Raw genomic sequence first — 21,556 nt, 5'->3', positions numbered from 1 at the left:
ATACATACAACTTCTATTTTTCATAGAAGTAAATAACTTGGTTTTTATTTTATTTTATAGGCTTATAACTAGAAGGAACTTGCCTTGAGTTTCAGATTAAACTTTGGACTTTGGATTTTTAAATTGGTTCTGGACAAACTAAGACTTTGGGACCATTTGGATGGAATGATTGTATGTTGCATATGAGAAGAACATGAGTTTTGGGGGACCAAGGATGACATGCTGTGGTGTCAATATGATTTGTCCCCACCAACACTGATGTTGAAATTTGATCCCCAATGTGACAGTGTTGGGAAGTGTGGCCTAGTGGGAGGTGTTTGGGTTATGGAGGTGGATCCCTCATGAAATAGCTTGTTGCTGTTTTCATGGTAATGAGTTATCACTCTCATGAGACTGAATTAGTTTTTGCAGGAACACATCAGTTCCCTTGAGAGTAGATCGTTATAAACCCAGGACAACTCTGAGGGTATGCTCTCTTTGCACATGTCTACTTCCTGTTTGACCTCAATCATGTTGTGATGCAGCACAAAAGCCCTTACTAGAAACCAGGGCCATTGCCCTTGAACTTGTAAGCCTGAAGAACCATGAGCTAAATAAACCTGTTTTCTTATAAATTACTCAGTCTCAGGTATTTTTATAGTAACACAATAGACTAAGACACAAACAATATGTGTTACTTTAGAAACAGTTCAGAATGCATTGTTAAAGCAGGCTACACCTTCAATTCTGTTCTGATCATATTTCTCTTAGAAAAAGTATGCATGGGGAAAGTTGTGGAAACATATACACTGAATATGTTACCAGCAGTTTTCACCAGGCATTGGATTATGGGTGATTTTTACTTTTCCTTTGTAAGTCCATGTATTTTTTGTCTATTTCACATTAAGCATATACATGGAAGGAGAAAAAGAAATATTTATTTTGAAAATAGCGAATGATTTTCTCTTTTATACTGCCCCCATGTCAAAATGTCCAGGTCAATATGGCTCCATAAAAATGTCCTTGATGACAAAACAGCGGCAGCCATGTAAGTAGTTAAAGCCTTCTCCTTTGTGTCTTGCTAGTTCAGTTTCCATGCAGCAGGCAATCTGAATGGTCTTTCAAAGGCACCCATCTGGTCTTGTTACTCATGTGCTTAAATTTTTTTTCAGTATGTTCCTGTTTAAGGCTCAACTTGTTGTCGGCATGGCACACAGCGCTTTCTGAGAACTGCTTCCCCCTTTCTTAGTCCACCAAGAACTAGGAGTTCTTCCCATCCTGTTCTAGCCACACCAATCTATCTGCAGTTCCTGAAAGGGCCCTGTTACTTATTTCAGTCAGATTAGAGATCATTATTGCCACTGAGAGAAATAACTAGATCTAATCTTTGCTGTGTGTGTGTGTGTGTGTGTGTGTGTGTGTGTGTGTGCGCGCGCGCGCCTATAATGGTGCCTGCCACAGATGGGAAAAATATTTTGTGGATGAAAGATGAATAAATGTTTGGAGTGCAGAGCCTCTGTTAGGACTACTAATGAGTTTTCACTGGCTAGAGATGTGCCATTGAAGTCTTGGAGCTGCTACTCTATGAACGTTGTTCTTCAGTTGCATTTTGAGTTGGGTTGACTAGAGAAGCTAATAATAATATATAACCTAATTTGAATACAAAAGTGTATTTTAAGTTCATTTTCTTTATGTCAAGACTGGCTAGATGTTTGCTAATACATTTCCTTTACCTGAGCAGCCAGAAAGACTGTATTTCTTAGCCTTCCTTGAAGTTAGATTGGGAAATTGTGATTGAATTCTGGCTGATGAGAATTTGAACAGATAGGATCTGTCCCTTCCACAAGTCTGCCTTCTGTATATTCTCATTTCTGATCCATGTGGCTGGACTTGAAGGCCTCCAAAATGGTGGATTTGTAAGAATGAAGAAGCCCGGCTTCTGGTCAGTGAAGTGGTTGATAAATAATACTTTGTTGGGTTTACTGACTGAGATTTTGTGGTCTACTTGTTATTGTGGCAAAATCTAACCTCTCCTAACTGCATCATATTCCCAAGAAACGATTGTAGCTCTACTTAGTTTTGAGTTGGGCAGAACTTACATGGTCACTTTAATTTGACACTTCAGAATGCATATTCGATATGCAGATAAGCATATTTCCTTATTCAGCTTCTTCATTTTGAATTTTCCAAATGATTTGAAAGAGAAATATGGAGTAAGATAATGACTATTCAGTAGAAAGCAAAAAATAGTACAGAACACAAATAACTCACAATTAGCATAACAATTCTTACTATAAATATGAATCTTTCATTTCTTCTCTATTTTTTCATAGTTTAGAAATCTGCTATGTTTAATAGGAAGTTACAAATATGCTGCCTTTTTGATGAAGAAGGGTTGTACAAATCTGTCAAACACGCAAATATGTGCTTACTTTATTGATTAATTTATGTAACAATTCCAGCAAAAGCTGACTAGGATCTACTACGTCTGTTTTGTTGTGCAGCAATGCTCTTTGTGGTTGGTACTCAGATGGGGATGTTGGTGGACTCAGGCTGCTGTAGTAATGCATGTCTATTAAATAATCTTTGCTAAATGTGGCCAGAAATGTGGAATTTTTTTATTGGCAATTATAATCGTGGACTGGTTGTAACTTTATTAGACATCTGGCTGCCAACTCCATATAGTATCTTTTCATGACCATTGTACGCTGCGGGGAGTGTTAATTTACTCTGAAGACCTGGTTAATTGGAAAGGTCTTTTCCAAACAAAACACATGAAGGAATATTAACATAATGCTTGCAAACGTAATTATTTGATTCAGTGTAGGGATTTTCTCTTTTAAAATTTCGCCCAGTTTCTTCTTAATTGATTAGGACACACTTTTTGTGCTACTGCTTTAGCTTGTGTGAGTCATATATCGTGACCTATGGCAGATATTTCTCACCTGTCTCCTCTAGCAGACGGTGAGGTACAAAACAGGACACACAGATCCCCTTTTAATATCCTAAGTGCCTGGTGTGAAGTAGAAACTGAGTGAATGCTTATTTAATGAATATTGACACTGTTGTTTAGACTGTTGTGCTTTTAGAATTAGAAAAGCCACTTAAAAATACCTATTTTACAGTTACATTTTTGGTGGCTTGGATATATCACACACATATAAACAGATTGGGTTTTGTATCACTATACCGGTTTTAGAATCATGGTACCATTTTAGGGTGCCAAAAATTTTTAAGAGAAACGTGGTAGGAGGGTAGTGTGTTGAGGAAAGACTTAAGGAAGAATCTGTCATCACTTTAAAGGCTCAGGTTTTGACCTGTGTTTAAGTAAAATGCCAGAATGGGGCATGGGTGCTACCTGTTGTGTGACATGGAGCAGAAGGTCCTATCATATGTGAAAAGGCCAGGCTTAGACAAGCCATTCAGTCAAACAGGACAGCAAAACATATGCCAAAGAATCAGAGGGCATGGTGGCTTATGCCTGTAATCCCAGCACTTTGAAAGGCCAAGTCGGGCAGATCACCTGAGGTCAGGAGTTCGAGATCAGCTTGGCCAACATGGTGAAACCACATCTCTACTCTAAATACAAAAATTAGCTGGGTGCAGTGGTGGATGCCTGTAACCCTACTCAGGAGGCCGAAGCAGGAGGATCGCTTGAACCCGGGAGGTGGAGGTTGCAGTGAGCTGAGATTGCACCATTGCACTCCAGCCTGGGCGACAGAGTGAGACTCTGTCTCAAATAAATAAATAAATAAATAAATAAATAAAATGATCAGAGGAAGGAAAGGTTGGTAATAAAGCCATTTTACATTCTTGTGTTAGCTTTTACCTTGCCCACTTTGCTATCATATAGGACCAGACTTGAAGGAGAACCTGTCTTTCTATAGCAGCTTCCAGAGGAAGATGAATACACTGCATTCAGAATTTAGCCAGAGTGGTTGTTATTGAATTCTTTCTTGTATAGCATCCCAAATTCTCCAAGCTATGATTTAAACTCCTTTTCTTTGATTCTCTCCTCAGTAGAAATGGAGAACAACTGGTCATCACCTTCAATGTAAGATATTAAATCACCTCTCAGTTTTATTTTTTTTCCCCTTGTATAGGAAATTTCAGTTCTCTTATTTATTTCTTTTACGGTCTTATTTCTTAAACGGCCATGTCTCTGACTCTCTACTGGAATGTCCCTGAGCTGTCTTATTCATCCTGGAGTTCTGAACACCACCCATAAAAAGAACATGACTAATGCCTAGGAAGGAAAAGTTAGAATATGAAATCCCCAAGTGTTACGTTTCTTGTGTACTTTATTGTCTCCTCCCTAGTTCAGCCATTCACTCTGGAAATGTTCTTTGTGCCAGGAGTCCTAGGTGCTCTGGACTGTAATGTAGTGAGCAAGCTAACCCCAATCCCTATCATCACAAATGTCACATTCTAGTCAGAGGAGACAGATGATACACAAAATGTACAAGTAAAGAATCATGGTGTGCCGGCTGCTAATAAATGTGGTGTAGAATAATAGAGCTAGCACTGGGAAAAGTAGCGCTGGGAGTTACATTTCTAAATACTGGCTAGGAGACGTCTGACTGAGAAGGTATTTTGAGCAAAGACTTCAAGGAAATGAGGAAACTGGCAGCTAGGGTAGAGCATGCTGGGTGGAGAAAGCAAACATGAAGACTTTGAGGTCAGAACTGGCTGGTGTGTTTGAGAAAGCGCCAGGGAGATGGATGGAGCAGAGGAAGGAGAGGAAAGGGAGCAAGGAGGAAGACAGACAGGTGTGGGTCAGATGGTATAGGAACCCCTTAAACTCTAGAAGAACTTTGGTTTTTATTTTGGGATGGGAAGCCATTGGCTGATTTTAAGCCAACAAGTGGCAAGATCTTATTATGCCTTACCAGTATCACCCTGGCTGTTGTGTTGAGGATAGACTGAAGGAAGGAAGGGTAGAAGCTGGGAGGCCAGCTAAATGCTATTGTGATGATTTGACCGCAGAATGGTGATGATACCTTGGACCATGCAGTGGAAGTAGAGATGAAGACAAGTGGCCAGGTTGTAATCTGTTTTAAAGGGAGAGCCAGTTGAGTTTGCTGATGCGATGGTTGTGGGTAGCAAAGAAAAGGGCTCAAGAGTAAGTAAGGTTTTTTACCTGAGCAACTGGAAGGCTAGGCTTGCCATTAATGGCTTGGGGAGAGGACATTTTAGATAGTGATGGCAGGTGGTGGCAGTGGGTTGATCAAGATCTTGCTCTTAGATATGTCAAGTTAGAGAAGACTATTGTACGTTTCAGTGGAGTTGCTGAGGAAGCTGCCGGATTTACAAGTCTGGAGTTTATGGGTGAAGTCCTGGCTAGAGCTGCAAATCGTGGCGTCATCATCATGTAGAAGGTATTTGTAGCCCTGAGACTGAATGAGACTACCAAGGTAGAAAGTGTAAACATAAAAGAAAATAGGTCCAGGAAATGAGACGTAGGGCATACCAACGTTAAGAGATTGGGGAATAGACTGTAAAAAAATGTAAGCACACATGCGTAAACATTACACATAAGCATTTTGGTGGAAGCAACCACGAGTGAGTAAATTTTGGAAAAGCAGGCTGTTTCGACTTAGGATGGAGGAAGGAAAGGATGCTGATGTGTGGAACATGACTCTTGTCATGAAACCTTGAACAAGAAGGCAGCAGTAAGCTGGATGTGGCTCAGCTACTCAGGAGGCTGAGGCAGGAGAAGGAGGATCGCTTGAGCCTAGGAGTTGGAGTTCAGCCCCGGCAACATAGTGAGACTTCCTCTCTAATTTTTTTTTTAAAGCAGACCAACTTTTAGCAACAGTGTATTGTATATTTAAAAGTAGCTAAGTGAGAACTTGAAATGTTTCCAACACATATAAATGATTAATACTTAAGGTTATGTATGGGCACACCAAATACCCTGACTTGATCATTACACACTCTGTGCATGTAACAAAATCTCACATGTATCCCCATAAAGATGTAAAATATTATGTATCATTGTTTTGCTTTGTTTTAAAAACTATGCAGCAGTGAGTGAGGAAGGCTAGACTCGCAGTTCCAAGAAGTTGGAAGGGGCAGTCTGGCTGTAGTAAGCAGCAGGAAGGGGAGAGTGGTAGAATGGCTTAGGTTACTCTTCTCTTGTTTCAGAACTCTTACTTCTCAATGAAACAATCAGCAATGCTTTAGACCGGATTCCCGTGAAGCAGCCTTTGAGATGGAATACTCTCTGCGTAAGGTTTACTGGGGGCGGGGGTGCCCATAACAGATACCTGAAGAAAGTGAGAAGGCAGGAAGGGCAGAGGAGAAGCTAAGCTGTGAAGTGATGACAACTAAGGCCTTGGATGGATTCCATGCTGTGCTCCAGAGCTGGGATGGCCCTTCAGAATTGTCCCAAATTGAGGCAAGGGGACGGGTTTTTGTTTCTCTGCATCAGCCAGTATTGGCCCAGGAGATTTCCTTGTGACGGGTGGTGTTACCTTGGGCAAGATAGTTCTCTGTCCTGACAGTTGGGTGTCCCGAGAGGGACACAGCTGTGAGCCATCAGCGGCTGATAGTCCCAGAAGCAAGGGTATGGATGCCCTGTCTCTGAAGACAAGAGGGGATGTGGCTGGGGTATAAGCTCAGAATGGACCAAGAGTCCAGATGTTACATTTAAATGAATGCAAATGAATGGGGATAGTTTATTTCTCTACTGTCAAAAAATGCTTCTTTATTTGCTGCCTTTTATCCAATGGTCAACATTTTCAGCTAGGGTAATATCATCAAATTGCTTTAGCTAAGTGACTGGAGGGATGGACAAAATAGGAAAAGTATGCAAGAACTAATGCCATTAAAATATCTCTAAGAGCTGGAGTTTGCCAGTTAGGGAGTGTGTGAAAAGAATACAGCCTGTATTCAGGCAGTAAAGAGAATCAGCAATTTTCTACTGCTTCCCTAGGAGGCATTTGGAAATGTATTGAGTCGGGTTTGTCATCACAATGAATGGGAGAACTGCAAAGTGAGAGACAGTTGTGCCTATGAAGAATTGTCCCAATATAAATACCAACAGCACTGCTATTGAGAAACACTGTTTGAAAGACATTAGGTACCTACTAACCAGGGCAATTTTGAGAGTGAAAGGGTGCTATTAATAATGATGTCAGGGCATAGCCATGAATGAAGCAGGTAAACTAGTAATTCGTGGAGTTCTAGTATAGGAGCTTGCAGCTACCCACACAGGTATAAAGGGGCAAATCAAACCCAGGAACCCAGGGTGTGAAATCAATCCTATCTGGAAAGTATAGGCTTGGAGTCCCCCAACTGTTGCATTGACTTTAAAAAGGGATTGAGTGCTTATCTTTCTGTGGCATAAAAAGGGTTACTCAGTCCAGTCACAAATTTTTGGCTGATAAAAATTGTCAGCATGCCCAGGATGCTTAATTTTAGTATAGATGGGAATTGTTGAACCAGTAACCTCAACTCTTTGTTGTGATGATAAAAGTATTATCTTAGTGCAGAGTTTCCCTAATGTTTTCATGTTGTGGCGCACAGATAAATTTATTATTAATTGAAGGGCATCCTTGATTAACTACAGGAGGCTGAAGGCTATAGACCTCATGTGGCCACCCTCAAAACTCTGAGATTCAAAGACTTTAGCACTCCTGGGTCACATTTTAACACACACCTTATCAAATAAGTCTTGAAAGCCTAGGAAGTTTTAAAATGAAACAAAGAGATGGTGGCGTAAACCTAACCCTTGATTTTAATACTTTCATGTTAAATTTAGGCACAATCTGTGTTTGTTGAAAGTGCTTAAGATGCTCGTGGCAATTTGACATATTAGCAAATTGGAGAGAAGAGTCTTAGGTTCCAGTGTAAAATGTGTCATTTTACACCTGTGATTTCAAAATGAATAAAAAGGATGGACTGAGCTCATACAGTATATGCTATTGGAATGTTTCCGAGGACTTGAGATTCACGATATTTATATGTTTAATTTGTCTCGACATATGTGAGTGAGGTATGGGGGAGAGCTGTTGGTGGGCATTGGTCTTCCCTGTGAGACACTAGATAGGCTTGACAATAAAGCACATTAAGTGTATAAATACAGTTTAGAACAAAAAAAATCAGACTACTCAACATGGCTAAATCTGCTCACTAAAAGTGACAGTGATTACTTTACACAAATTGTCTACATTTATACATCTAAAAATGAAATTTCTGAGTTGAACCTAAAGATTTAAGAAAAATTAGGTTTTAAAATGTATGCCAAATGGAGAAACCTGGCAGACACCACCTTTACCAAATGATCAGTGTTAACAGCACCAAGAAGGGGAATATGCCTCCTGGTAGCATATGCTGAGGACACATCATCGTTTGTTTAGTACTCCTGACAAAAATGCATACCTTGAATCTAAACCATGAGGACACATCAGACAAACCCAAATTGATGCACATCCTACAAAGTAACTGTCTTGTACTCTTAAAAATGTCAAGGTCTTTAAAGACAAAGAAAGGCAGACACTGTTCTGGATCAAAGGAGATTAAAGAGATATGACAACAAAATGTCATGAAATCATGAATTAGATGCCAGACTAGGGAAACATATATAACGATAAAAGACATCATTGGCACAATTGACGATAATATTTCATTGAATAAGGACTCTGGTAGATGATAGCTATAATTTTTTTTGCGGGGAGTGGGGAGGATGGAGTTTCACTCTTGTTGTCCAGGCTGGAGTGCAGTGGCATGATCTCAGCTCACTACAATCTCTGCCTCCTGGGTTCAAGCGATTCTCTTGCTTCAACCTCCGGAATAGCTGGGATTACAGGCATGCGCCACCACGCCGGGCTAATTTTGTATTTTTAGTAGAGACAGGGTTTTTCCATGTTGGCCAGGCTGGTCTCGAACTCCTGACCTCGGCCTCCCAAAGTGCTGGGATTGCAGGCGTGAGCCACCACACACGGCCGCTAATTTTTTATTTTGATAATTGTACTATGGTTATACAAGAGAATGTCCTAGACATTATGAAATGTACATGATGTATTTAAGTGTAAGGAGGCATGATGTGTACAACTTATTCTTAAAATGGCTCAGACAAAAATACAAATCTATCATCTATTCATTGAGAGAACAATAAAGTAAATGAGGCAATATGTAAGCAATTCATTAACCTGGGTAAAGGGCATATGTGGGTTCTTCGTACCTGCAACTTGTAATTTTTCCTGTTTGAATTATTTCAAAATAAAAAGTTATGGAAGAGCTAAAATCCTTAGTGTATATAAAATATACACACGTGCATACACACATGGGTATGTACATATAACATTTATGTCTCAAGTTACTGTAGATAACCTTTTCTGTACACAAAAGCTACTCTCAAACATCCCCAAACTTTACACACTCACACAGTATTACTTATTATGGAATGTCTGGCATGTTGCCACTCTCATGTTGTCAAATAAGTCCATGAGATTACAGTACACTGATGTGCAAGGGGCACTGAAGAACATGTTTAGAGCTCCTACTGCAATGGCTTTGCTACTGTGGGAAGGGATTTGTGTCCTTCCTACACTTAATTTGAAGACAAAGTCTTTGCAAGGGTGCCAGTGCCTGCCTTTGTATTCATTCCACCATTAGAGCATTACAAATTCAGGGAAATCCCATCGCAGCTCTACAGAACATATCCATTAGTCTTAGTGCTTTCTTCCAAACACACATTTTGCTTGCCAGTGCATAATCTGTGCCAGCTCGACCCATTTTAATTTTTAACTGAATTAATTCTGTCTCCTCTCGTGTGTGCCAAGGATGAAATGGAAAACCAAATGCCCTCCTTAGAGTCATCCACACATGGTTGTCTTAGACACAGTGAAGGGTTGAAGATTCCTTAGTTACCTCCTCAAGTGTCAACAAAACAGGCAGTCTGGGTGTTTCAAACAAAGGCATGGAAGAGCTAAAATCTTGAATGTATATAAAATACACATATGTGCATACACATATATGTACATATGCTAACACTGATCATTTGGTAAAGGTGGTGTCTGTTCGGGTAATGGTGGGAAGGATAAATGATTTGTTTCTTTAGGATGAAAATTTTTCTTGGTATATGTGGATGTCAAGGGCAGTGTTTCCATGTGCTAGTCATTTAGGGTCAGTATCATCACCCTACTTTGAAAAAATTAGCAAGTGATTCACAGCAGAGATGCCACATCCACTAGCGTCATTTCTCATGAGATGGATCATCTCCTATTATTCCCAAAATCACTAGGATAGGTTGCACCTAGTGGACTCGTGTTATTCCTTTGGCCCACCAGCATCTGAAAACTGTTAGGGGAACCCCCCAACCATGAACCTTGAAAACAGATAATGATAGTCTCTCCCTAGAAGAGCCAACATTGCTACCCACTTTCTCAGACTCCTTTGCAGCTAGGGCAAGAAAAAGAGCAGGGCAGGAGCAAAGGAGAGGGTCTCCCCATGGTGGTGATTGACTATAGTAAGGGGTCTTCCCCAGAAACAGTTCTGAGACATCATTTTAGGTGTCTCTTACTACTCATGCATCCTCTTAGGTCTGGTACCATAAAAAGGAATAGAAGTGATGTGAAATTCTCTTAAGAAGCAAAGTATGAATTGCAAACTGACTTAATTCATTTACTTGTCATTAAAACAAAAACCTAACACTATGCCTATCACTGCACAAAATGTATCTCGCAAGCTACAAATGCTTACCCCCTTTGACCCAGCAATCTTACTTCTAGGAAGTATCCCACAGATTCATTTGTGCACAAATGAAATGATGTCATGAGGAATGTACAATATTGTTTGTTATAGCAAAAGACTGAAAACAAACTGCATACCCCACCAAAGGGAACTGCTTAAATAAAATACCCTATGAACATACAATGAAATATTATACAGCTATAAAAAAGAATGAGAAATCATTTTGTATATTTAAATGAAAAGATTTCTTGAGTCCATATTTAAGTTTAAACAAGCAAGGTGCATAACTAGGTGCAGAGAATGCTATATGCTGTGAAATAAAAGAAAAAAATAGAAACAATATATTTTAATTGCTTAAATGATAATAAAGACACTTTGGAAGACTAAGAAATTAAGAATCTGTACTCATAGGGCAATGAGAATATGGGGGGGATTGGGAGTCTTTTCACTGTTTTTCTATAGTTTTTCAATCATATGAATGTATTACCTATTTAAAAGGTAAATAAGTTAAAAACAAAGTGCAGTCCAATCAACACTTTTTTGTAACATAACTGCGTGCTTTATTGAGATACACAGTAAAGCAGTACTATAATACAATAGTAAGGCATATATTTGGTGAAGTCTGATATGTTGTGAAAATGCAGTAAGACTGAAGTTTAAAAAAATAATTAGTAAATGTTACAGTGTTGGTGTTAAAACACAATATATAATGATACTCAAGTAAGAACTCAGTACCTGAAAACAATGACAAAACATGCCATGTGGTGTTTATGCTTCAGTTACATTGATTATGATTTACTGTTTAATACTTGGTGGTTATAAAGAACACAACACGAAATAATGTCCAAATTATGCTTAAAATGCAGCAATAAAGCTCTCAATTTTTATTCAAATATTATGACAGACTCACTCCAGAACTAATGTCTAAAAGAAAAAACAAAAAGATTAAAACAAAATTATGCACTCTATTTACCTCTGATTTTAGAATGAAACTTAAACTTCTTAGTAGGATGTAAAGTAACCCCTTGTTTTAAATCGTAGTTTAAAAATCCTTGGGTAAAGAAAGGGTCCAGTGTCACACAAGAAAAAATGCAAGAGAAAAACCAAATCTTCATGTAATTTGTTACCTTAGAGCTTTGGGTTTTCTTTTGAAAATTAAAAGGAAGAAGAAAATGGAGAAAAAGGTTCACGCAATAGACAAGAGGTGAAGCTGTGAACTCAGGTGTGCACAATTATCAGGAACAGCCCAAAACCAAAGTGAGGTAGAAATAGCATGAGAAGCCGTGTTTGATGTTAATTATTATTAATAAAATAATGGACAAAACCCACTCTCCAAAAGTTAATTACACTTGATGTCAGAGGTAACAGATTTGCAAAATTATAGGTCACACGGTGATTTCTACTGAATGAATGATTTAAAAATCAAAGAGGAAGAAAATGGCATGAAAGAGTAAAGCTTTTTCCTACCAGTCCTTAGCTTTTCCTCTTGAGCTTTTCTCCTCTTTTTGAACAATTTTTGTTTGCTTATATATTTATCCTGTCTAATCTACCAAGAAGGGTTTGGAGTAGCTTTTACTTTTCTAACATTTGAATCGGTTTGCCTTCTTACTTACAAAACTGTGTGGAATTACTTGCAGAGAAATGCAAAGGAGGGAAACACGTTCATGGGCTTCTGGGTTGATACTTGTCCATATTACAAATGTGATGTCTTACAACTTTTCCCAAAGTTTATTTTAAATTATGTCTTGCAGCATTTAAAAACTCATCATAATGTGAAAATAAATCAGAAAAAAGCAACAAAAACAAAACCACCCACTTCCTTTTGACTGTGAGGAGAGGGCATCATAATTTAGTTGTAAGTGTAGAGAACTTTATGTGCTATGAGCAATCATCCAATCCTTCAAGAGTGGCCTGCTCCTTCACAGGGATAGGCTGGGAATCCATAGCCCTCCAGCTCTATCATCGTTCTACTACTGCTTGGGAGTTAAAAATACCTTCTGATGCTCAGAAGGTCAAAATACCTAGTGATTTCCACTGAAGCATCATTAAATCTAAATCGTGGCACTGCCAGCAGCAGGAAGCTGAATAGATCAACCAACAGATTACTCTGATATAGTAAGTCCTGGGTATTCATTCACATGTTCCTTTTAAAAAAATTCAGTGCTCCAGTTGTCAGTGGAAAGTTTTTAAAATGAGAAACATCTGGAGCTGTAGTCAGTGTTTCAGTGCCGTAGTTTCCTCCTGGCTTCAGGCTCCAGGGAAAATCCATTCTAAACCAAGCAGGTAAGCCTGGATGACTAGAAGCAATTTGTATTAGGAAGTGACATGAACATCAAAAAAAATGGAAAAAGTCTATAGAAATTCATATCTATCTATATAACTATAGTATTGATATACTTATATAGATACATAAAATGAAAACTCACAGCCGGCCCCACTCAGTTGACAATTCCCAAATGGGCAGTGTGAAGTAGTCATTTGGTGGTGTTAGAGGAAGTCCTATCTTTGATATGCAAAAAAGGAAAAAGCCATGAATTTCATATGGATATCACGCCAAAAGGATGCAAAACAATGCGCTGCCTCAAAGTTGTGTGTTTGTGTGTGTTTGTGTGTGTGTGTGTGTGTGTGTGTGTGTGTTTTTAGGGGTTTTTATAAACAACTTTTTTATAAAGCACACTTTAGTTTACAATCTTTCTTTATAACTGTTACAAATTTTTAAACAACCCAAAATGCGTTCCATATAAAGAAATGGCAAGTTATTTAGCTATCAAGATTTTACATGTAGTTTTCTTATAACTTTTTTGTACAATTGCATAGACGTGTAAAACCTGCCATTGTTAACAAAACAATAACAGACTTAGAAACTACTGAAATCTACAGTATAGTACCACTACCCTTCACAAAAATATAGATTTATTTCTTGTAAACTCTTACTGTCTAATCCTCTTTGTTGTATGAATATTATAAAAACCATGCGGGAATCAGGACTTGTAAAACATTTATTCTGCTCCTTCTTCATCTGTCATGACTGATACTAAGGACTCCATCGCTCTGCCTAAATCGTCCGCCATGTGGAAAAGGCTTCCTACATTGTGTCCTGGAAAACAAAGAGAAAGAAAGACTTTACAAAAGGTGCAGATAGCAACACTTTGCTTCTTTGCCATTTGGGAAATCATTCCCCATTTCTGGGTGAAGACAACACAAAAGCTGCATCGAAGGTATACACAACGAGGTTTGATTTTCACCAGTTTCCAGGAAGAAGCAAAGCCTTGTTAATGAAGCCATTACACATTGTTAGTATCAGCTTAATGTTGGATCAGGCTACTGGTGTTTAAATGGAAAAATGTCAAGCTACACTCACGTTCCCAATGTAAATATGTATCAAAAGAATTCCATAGATAAGCACAAGATTTCTCTCGGAACAGGAATATTCCATGATGGGATACATCTTTTCCACCTTGGCTATGACTGATTACTTACACTCTACTTGTACTAACAAACCACCATCACCCCCTCCATCACCCTCACAACTACCACTACCATCACCACCATTATCACTAATATCACCACCACTGTCACCATTATCACTGCCACCATCACCACCACATGAAATGTTCATTTCAAACCTGTTTCAAACGGTTGGCTTGCTTCTGAGGCTGTGGTGGAGGTGGCTATTTTCTCTCTGCTTTTACTTGGGTTGAAAATTAAACTCTTAAATTGACCTTTTGATGCACTGTTGACATTTGAATTAGGAAACCTCAATAAAAATTACTTTCCATTCCAAATTACTCTGCAGCCTAATTATAATGTGACCCACGTGTATTGTATGCATTTGGGTGCTCTGTGAATCCATCTGAGATCTCCTCCTAAATGAGGGTTAACTATCAGAATAGCCTTTTAGTAATAATGCAGCATGACCTAGCAGGCATCTCCCAGAATGGAGAAAAAAGAACAGCACAATATCCCTGGGTACTTTGCAGCAAAATTCAGATTTGGAGTAAGATAATCTGAGACATACTTCATGGCTTGCCTTTTCATCTATGTTCCATATTTTTATATGGCTAATTTTAATTATTGCACATTGGTAAATCCTTCCACTATGCAAGTACTGCCTTTGGAACTGAAATGCTTTTCTAGGAGATTACTCCTTTGCCATGTATCACCTTTACAGATTCCCATAATAATTATTAAAATCCCAATAAAAAAGACTAGGGAGAATATTCTGTTCTAATATTTCTTTCAAGAGAGATATCTTCTCTACAAAATATGGGAGGATCTGAAGAGGATTCATGGGCAGGCACTTAAACAGTGATGGCACCAGATCACCTTAAGACTTGCTGAAAGTTTAATGTCATTCACACATTTCTATTAAGCTGACCAAGTTTGTATAGCTTTTTGAGCTTTATTAGTACAAATACTTTCATTGAGAATTAATTGTATTTTAGAAAATCAATCACTTTGGATTTGGTTGAGACTGCAAGTATAAAAACTTCTTAACAAAGCATATGCACTATTCATAAAGTGGGCCAATAGTTTGGCAGCCCTCAGTGAAAAACTGAAATCATTTTTGGCTTTCTGTGCCATAGAAACCACAGGAAGACACAGCAGGGCCTTTGCTGTTCCTTAGAGCTCAGAGGACAAATATAACTGCTGCTACCAAGTTGGAGGGCTTCCCTCATATCTATTTTTGACTGGCCAGCATCCCTGGGAAATCTGCATAATTATTCATGCATAAATTGAAAATACATGGACTAAGTGCAAATTTTTATTTACTAGCAATCTTGATGGTTATTAACAAAATCAGTAAAAAGAAAGCCCAAGACCTTTACAACCTGATACCTGAATGTAGTTCAAACTATTTCTTATGACCCACATGTGACTATATATAGTTCACCTAGTAGCTAGAACATGTATTACAAAACATAAAAGAGGGGGGAAAACTCATTTTTCTTGTCAGCTTATTGATAATCAAAAAGTGTCTTTTTAGGCTGTGTTCTAGGGGGATGTAGATGGCAATTCAAAATGTGATAAATAAATGCATTTATAGATTATATCGCCAAGTGGTGCTTCTATTCCTTGAAATGGTGTTCAGTTACTACCTGGAAGGAAAATTCTTGAGTCTCTCAAGAGGCATAAGTTCTAGGGGTATCTGCTATATAAAAATTAGCCAGGGAAAACAGGGGTTCATTATTCTTAATGTGCCATGCTCACTCCCACAAAATGCTGGGTGGCCTTTAATGGTTTAAATGGCTGCATTTGCACAAATGACCTTGCGGCCATCTTTGTGCTATAAAAAGGAAGAACTTTCAGAGTCACCTCATCATCTACATTACGCCTTTGGTTACTTCCTTTACAAATACCTGCTCTACCAGAATAATTATTCTAATTTTTTCATGGAGTTTTTCATTAGATCCAGAAAAAAGAAGTCGATCTCTTTGACAAAATAATGCCCCAAAGAATCATACTTTAATCCACTGGGGGAGGGTAAGACTGCACAGTGACATGAATATAGAAAGTAGTTTGTATTCTAGTTCTATTATCCATGTGTGTAAGGCAGAGAGCATTAGTGAGGTTATTAATTTTACCTAACAGATTTTTCTAAAGTCAAAATTACAATCTCATACTATAAAGTATGAGAGGTACTGAAAAGCAGCCAGGACTCAGGCATTTGCAATCACCTTCAGGCACAAGGTGACAGAAAACGATGTCTATAGAAAGTATTAATTTAATCCATTCTTAAGCAAGGATTATTGAATACAAAGGCACTATGCCTTGAACATTAGGGTAGTTGTATGTTTTTCCACGTTGGTGCTAACTGCAACACATTTAGTCTCACATGCCACCACTGCCTGAGGGAATTGTTTTCCACAGCAATTGGAATTGAGACTTTCTGGCAAAGATCCAAGACCTCAATAGCAATCTGGTGCTCTATTTTTTTAAAAATACAATTCCCAAATAAATTGTTCACATTCAATTGGCCAAAGCAAAGCCAGAATACTACAGTGAAATTTGCTTGTCTTTTCTTCTCTATAATTTCTGGAAAAAAATACGCTCTACTGTACATTTGGGGTATTTTCATAGCATTAAAAGAGTCATGATTGTTTTGATTCTTTGGCTTCTGGAATCTTATCTGACTACAATACACCTCAGGTAGTCATGTCTGCAAATGCCTATATGACTTCAATTACATATGCTAGCCTTTCTAAAATTTATTTGTCAGTGAAACATGTTTAAGATGGTCAAAATTATGAAGCAATTTTCTACAAAAAGTTATTAAAATAAATAAGTTTTAAGGGGCACTTACCATAAGAATGAACCCAAGAAGTCTCACATACGAAGTACATGAACCAGGCAAATCGTCAGGAGCATTCAATGCTTCACCAAGTCAGGTTTCCTCAATTTCTCCTCCCAGCCTACCATTCCCTCCCTGGGACCCCACTGCCCAAAGCCTTGGAAGGAAGCACTGGCACAGACACACTGAAGGATCATTACATTGATTAGATTTGTATGGCACGATGTCGGCAGAGTTTTCATTATGACTCCTATGTTTAAACGAATCAGTGGCCACTATAGTCCATCCTGTTGCTAAGAAATCCAGAATCTTCTCATATAAGAAGGACTCTCCACCCATCCAACCTGTCTCTCAGAACACTGCCATCCCATGGGAGAGCTTTCCTTCTCTTCCCCTTCAGAGTAAACTCTTAGTAAAGACAATCTTGTTTTACTTGGGCTGTCAGTCAACATTTTGTCATCCAATAGTCACTTAATTAGGTAATTCGATAGTCAGACAATATTCTTGGTGGAATAGGAGTAGGAAGCATCTTTCACTGTAAAACCTCAAACCACATTCAGTGATAATGCTGCACCCTAACCCTTTCAACCCATAAATAGGCATTAAAAAAACACTCTCAAGACTCCAGTATTTAATATTTTAAATCTAATTTGTTATTGTTCTGTGTGGCTTCAAATACCAAATAAAAAAGATCATCTTCTGAAGGGTAAGCTGAGATGATGTAAGCCTTTCGAATGAGAGTTAAGAGTGTGGGTCTGGAGCCAGAGTGCCTGGATCCAAATCCTGGCTCTGTCACCTGGGACACACTGCTTATTCTCTCATTAACTCAGTCTCCTTATCTGTAAAACGGGGTTAATAAGAGTACCTACCTCATAGGTTTGTCATGAAGATGACATAATGAAAAAGATGGCAAGTGCTGAGAACAATGCTTGGCACACAGTAAGTGCTCAAAAAATGTTCGCTAAAATGGGAAAGAAAGAGCGCAGGAACCAAGGAAAAAGGAAATAAAAGCAAAATGAAGTCATCCCAGAAGAATAAAAACCAAGGGCGCTGGCAGAAAATGCTAAGGTCCTGGAAGTGGAAGAAAGCTTTATGACTCATCAGTTATGTTCAAGGCTAAATTTATTCTGAAGATTTTGTTTGTGTTGCAAATGGCAACAGATGATGAACTGCAGGATTCCAACCTAGGGGACTACAAAGGATTGCCATTTTAAAGAGATTCTTGCTCCCCCAACCCCAGTCTTGTCGTCATGGTGATGACAACGGCAATGAACATTTGAGGAATGTTCCTCATGAGCTGCAAGTGGAGAGGTGATTACCATCCTTACATGATAACACAATGTGTAATACACACATGCGCGTGCACACACACAATTCTTACATAAACGCCAAACATAAAAAGCAGGATGAGACAGACAGAAGCCATGGCCGTGAGCCTGAATCTCACTAACCTCTCTCATTGGCTTTCCAGGGGTATTTCTTCCTTTAATAATAGAGAGAGGAAGAGGCAGAGATATCAGAAAGGGAAAAAAATGCATAAATATACAGTTTCATTCCAATTAGCTTTTTTTTTTAACCAAACAAATGTTGAGATGACCATTTATTCTCTACTGAAAAAAAACAAAAAAAAACAAAAACAGAAAAAACCCAAAAGACACATCTAGTCAAATAACCTTTACATACACTTAAAATCAGTGTAAACAGATAACATGATCCAGAAGACATCGTTTGTAGAATCCATAGAGTCCACGCATTAAACTGGATGAAAACTGGCACAGAATAGAAATCTGACAAATTGGGCATTGTTTTCAAAAACAACCAAACTTAATGTTAAAAAAATCTCAGAATCTCTTCACTCTTGACTTGACAATCAGCACATTGAAACATAAACAGTAGTTGACTTTGTGCAGACAAAGTCTGCACATCAAATGCAAAGTACAACCCAACATAGAGGCTGGACTCCATCATCTTGGGAGAATTTGTTTTATCTGATAGAAGCTGTGCATGTCCATGATTAAACTGGAGGCATTTGAGAAAACAGAACAGATGAGGGGAAGAGGTAAGTCCCACTAATGGGCAAGCCACAGAGCCAGATCCAAGAATGAGCTTTCAACTTCCTCCTCATAATTCAGCAAATATCAGGAGCCTTGAGAGGCAATGGCTAAAGACCCATTGGCTTTGTTTCATAGGTTCCTACATCCGGATGCATTTATTTGTATTTCAAAAGTAGATTCTGATGAGAAAGTATTATATGGTAATAGTCATAATTAGACAAGTAGGGATCTCTGACCATACTATTTCAATAGCATGTCTTAGGCATGCAATTTCCTTTGTCTCCAAGATCTTCAAACTGAAATCTTGGTTTTCAAACTGTTTTAACTATAGTAATGGGACATCTCCTACAACAATCTTATATGGAATTCCAATATTTGGAGCAGTTCAAAGCAGAGGTGTGAGAGATCCTGTACAACATCTCCCTTTCCCCTCCACCCATCATTCTCAGTGGTTCCATGAAGACTAAAACTCCCTGAAACAATCTGAGAACAACTAGAAGAAGTTATGTAATGAAGAAGTAGGGAGCTACAATACCAGTAGAAACCTTTCGAAACTCAAGTTTTGGGTTCAAAACTTCTAGTATACGTTTAAAGATTTTTTAAGTTTTTCTTCCCTTCCTTTTTCCTTCTTTCCCTTCTTTCCTTCCTTCATGACCCAGCGTTTTCTTAGGAGTATCAAATGTTCAGCTTGACCACATCAGGGCCAGGTATTTATGATGCTCCTCAAGCCAGGAAAAAAAGGGAAAAAACGGGTACTGGCTCCTCAGCTGTGGGTGTCACTAGTGGGAGATCCATACCAAATGATGGGAAAGGGAGAGGAACATCATTCTGTCCTTGATGGCTCAAATCCCAATATGAATTACCCCTTCTTTTTGATTCCTTTAGCAAGGTTTAAAAAAAATCTTTATGTTTCATAATTAATACTGTCTGGTAGCAGAATTAATTCTCTTCCCTTCAAGACTGTAAGCCTCTTGAGGATGGGGTCCACATGTTGCTTATCTGCCTCTCTATCCCCAATGCCTTGTACTGTACATAGACACTATAGGTATTTGATAAATAGAGTGAAGTGAATTGGTAAAGCAGTAGTTGGGCCATGACCAAGAGTCCTTCTGTGTTAGAAGTAATTTGTCCTTCACTGGCACTCTTTAGTTTGGAAGCCAAAGGTGGGTAACTTGTTTTGGCATGTGACTTTGGTCTACTTTGAGAACTTCAGATCTTTAGGAAGGACTGTTTTATTAGAAAGCTATGTGATTTAGAATGTAATTATGATTATTATTTCAGAATGTAATTATTCTTAGAATGCTTAATATTACGTATCTTTAGTGATTCTACACCAAGCCATATTCAGAACTCAGTATCAACTGATTATTGCTTAATATGTAGCAGCAAATGACTTGTGCTATGTTTCAGGTCCTCCTTTAGAAACCACATTTTATGAAAATAGACCTCCCAGAGCCAAGCTAACGCTAATCTCTTGTAAAATCCTATCTCATCACTTGGCTCCCAATGTACTCATTAACACATTAGAAAAGGAAGGTCCTTTTTTTTTTTTTCCACTTAAGAAAAACTTAAAAACAAATGATATTTTCTACCGTATAAAGACTAGTTCTACATTGACAAAACAGAGGCTAGTTGGTTACAACATTTTTAAAAGTTCTTAACCAATAAAGTTTCAGATAGAAGTTTGATTTTATAAACATTTTTTTTTTTGGAAATGAAATTCCTCAGCCCTTCAGTTACGGTGTCCATCTGGCAGTGTGATGTGTTGTCAGGAAATGGATCAAGACAAAAGGGAAGTGTGTTGGGGCAGTCCTAAATCTAAATAAAGGGCTTGGTCAGGTCCAGAGAAGTCTAATTTCCTCGGGCAGTATAAACTTGACATATTGATTGTAATTCGTTATTTTAGAGTTGGAATTGCAGGACAGTACTGTTTCTGGGTGCTTTTAGCCTCTTTTATTTTAATTCACTGTTTAAAATAGTTAAGGAAGAATGAGTTCCTTTTTAGGATTTCTGTTACTTTACAAGTCAAAAACATTCAAATGGCCACATTTGCAGGCTCTTTGGTGAACATGAATATAAAGGTATAAATCAATTCAATTTCAGCTCAACAATCTTGTTGACTCATGTAATGAATCAGAATGGACAACAAAATAATAGCGTAAAGCAGGGATTAGCAAATTTTCCACATAAAGGGCCAGATAGTAAATATTTTAGGCTTTGCAAGCTCATAGTCTCTGTAGCAACTATTCAACACTGCTGCAACCTCTCTGCCCAGGTAATGAGAAAGCGACTATAGGCAACATGTAAATGAATGGGTGTGGCTATGTTCCAATAAAACTTTACTTATAAAAACAGGTACGGGGCCAGCCTTGGCATATGGGCTATCTGTAGTTTGCTAGTCCTGGATTAAAGGAATAACTGCTCAAATCCTTTGTGGAAGTATACAGGAAACAGAATGGTGCCTGAAAAAGAGCACATAATACTTCTGCCTTTGTTCTTTATGTTGCTCTTCCATAAAAGAACCACAGAATAA

The 21,556-nt window shown here is 38.3% G+C and overlaps 1 protein-coding gene across 14 annotated transcripts in view; it reads right to left on the bottom strand.

Annotated features, from left to right (window-relative positions):
- Positions 1–11,211: 11,211 nt before the first annotated feature.
- DMD (dystrophin) overlaps positions 11,212–21,556 on the bottom strand; it is a 2,133,401-nt gene continuing 2,123,056 nt past the window's right edge. For 6 of the 14 annotated variants that reach the window (XM_037745683.1, XM_037745686.1, XM_037745687.1 and 3 more), the window contains 2 exons: positions 18,421–18,452; positions 11,212–13,774 (listed from right to left, as the gene is read on the bottom strand). In XM_037745683.1, coding sequence (XP_037601611.1) covers positions 13,763–13,774; positions 18,421–18,452 — 44 coding nt within the window. In that variant the 3' untranslated portion in view covers positions 11,212–13,762. The remainder of the gene's footprint in view (positions 13,775–18,420; positions 18,453–21,556) is intronic. The other 8 variants (XM_037745685.1, XM_037745682.1, XM_017548508.2 and 5 more) reach the window with 4 other exon arrangements.

This window comes from Cebus imitator, unplaced genomic scaffold (genome assembly GCF_001604975.1).
Source record: "Cebus imitator isolate Cc_AM_T3 unplaced genomic scaffold, Cebus_imitator-1.0 Scaffold208, whole genome shotgun sequence".
Taxonomy (NCBI): domain Eukaryota; kingdom Metazoa; phylum Chordata; class Mammalia; order Primates; family Cebidae; genus Cebus; species Cebus imitator.
Note: the sequence above shows the minus strand (reverse complement) of the source record. Positions and strands in the feature narration are given on the sequence as shown.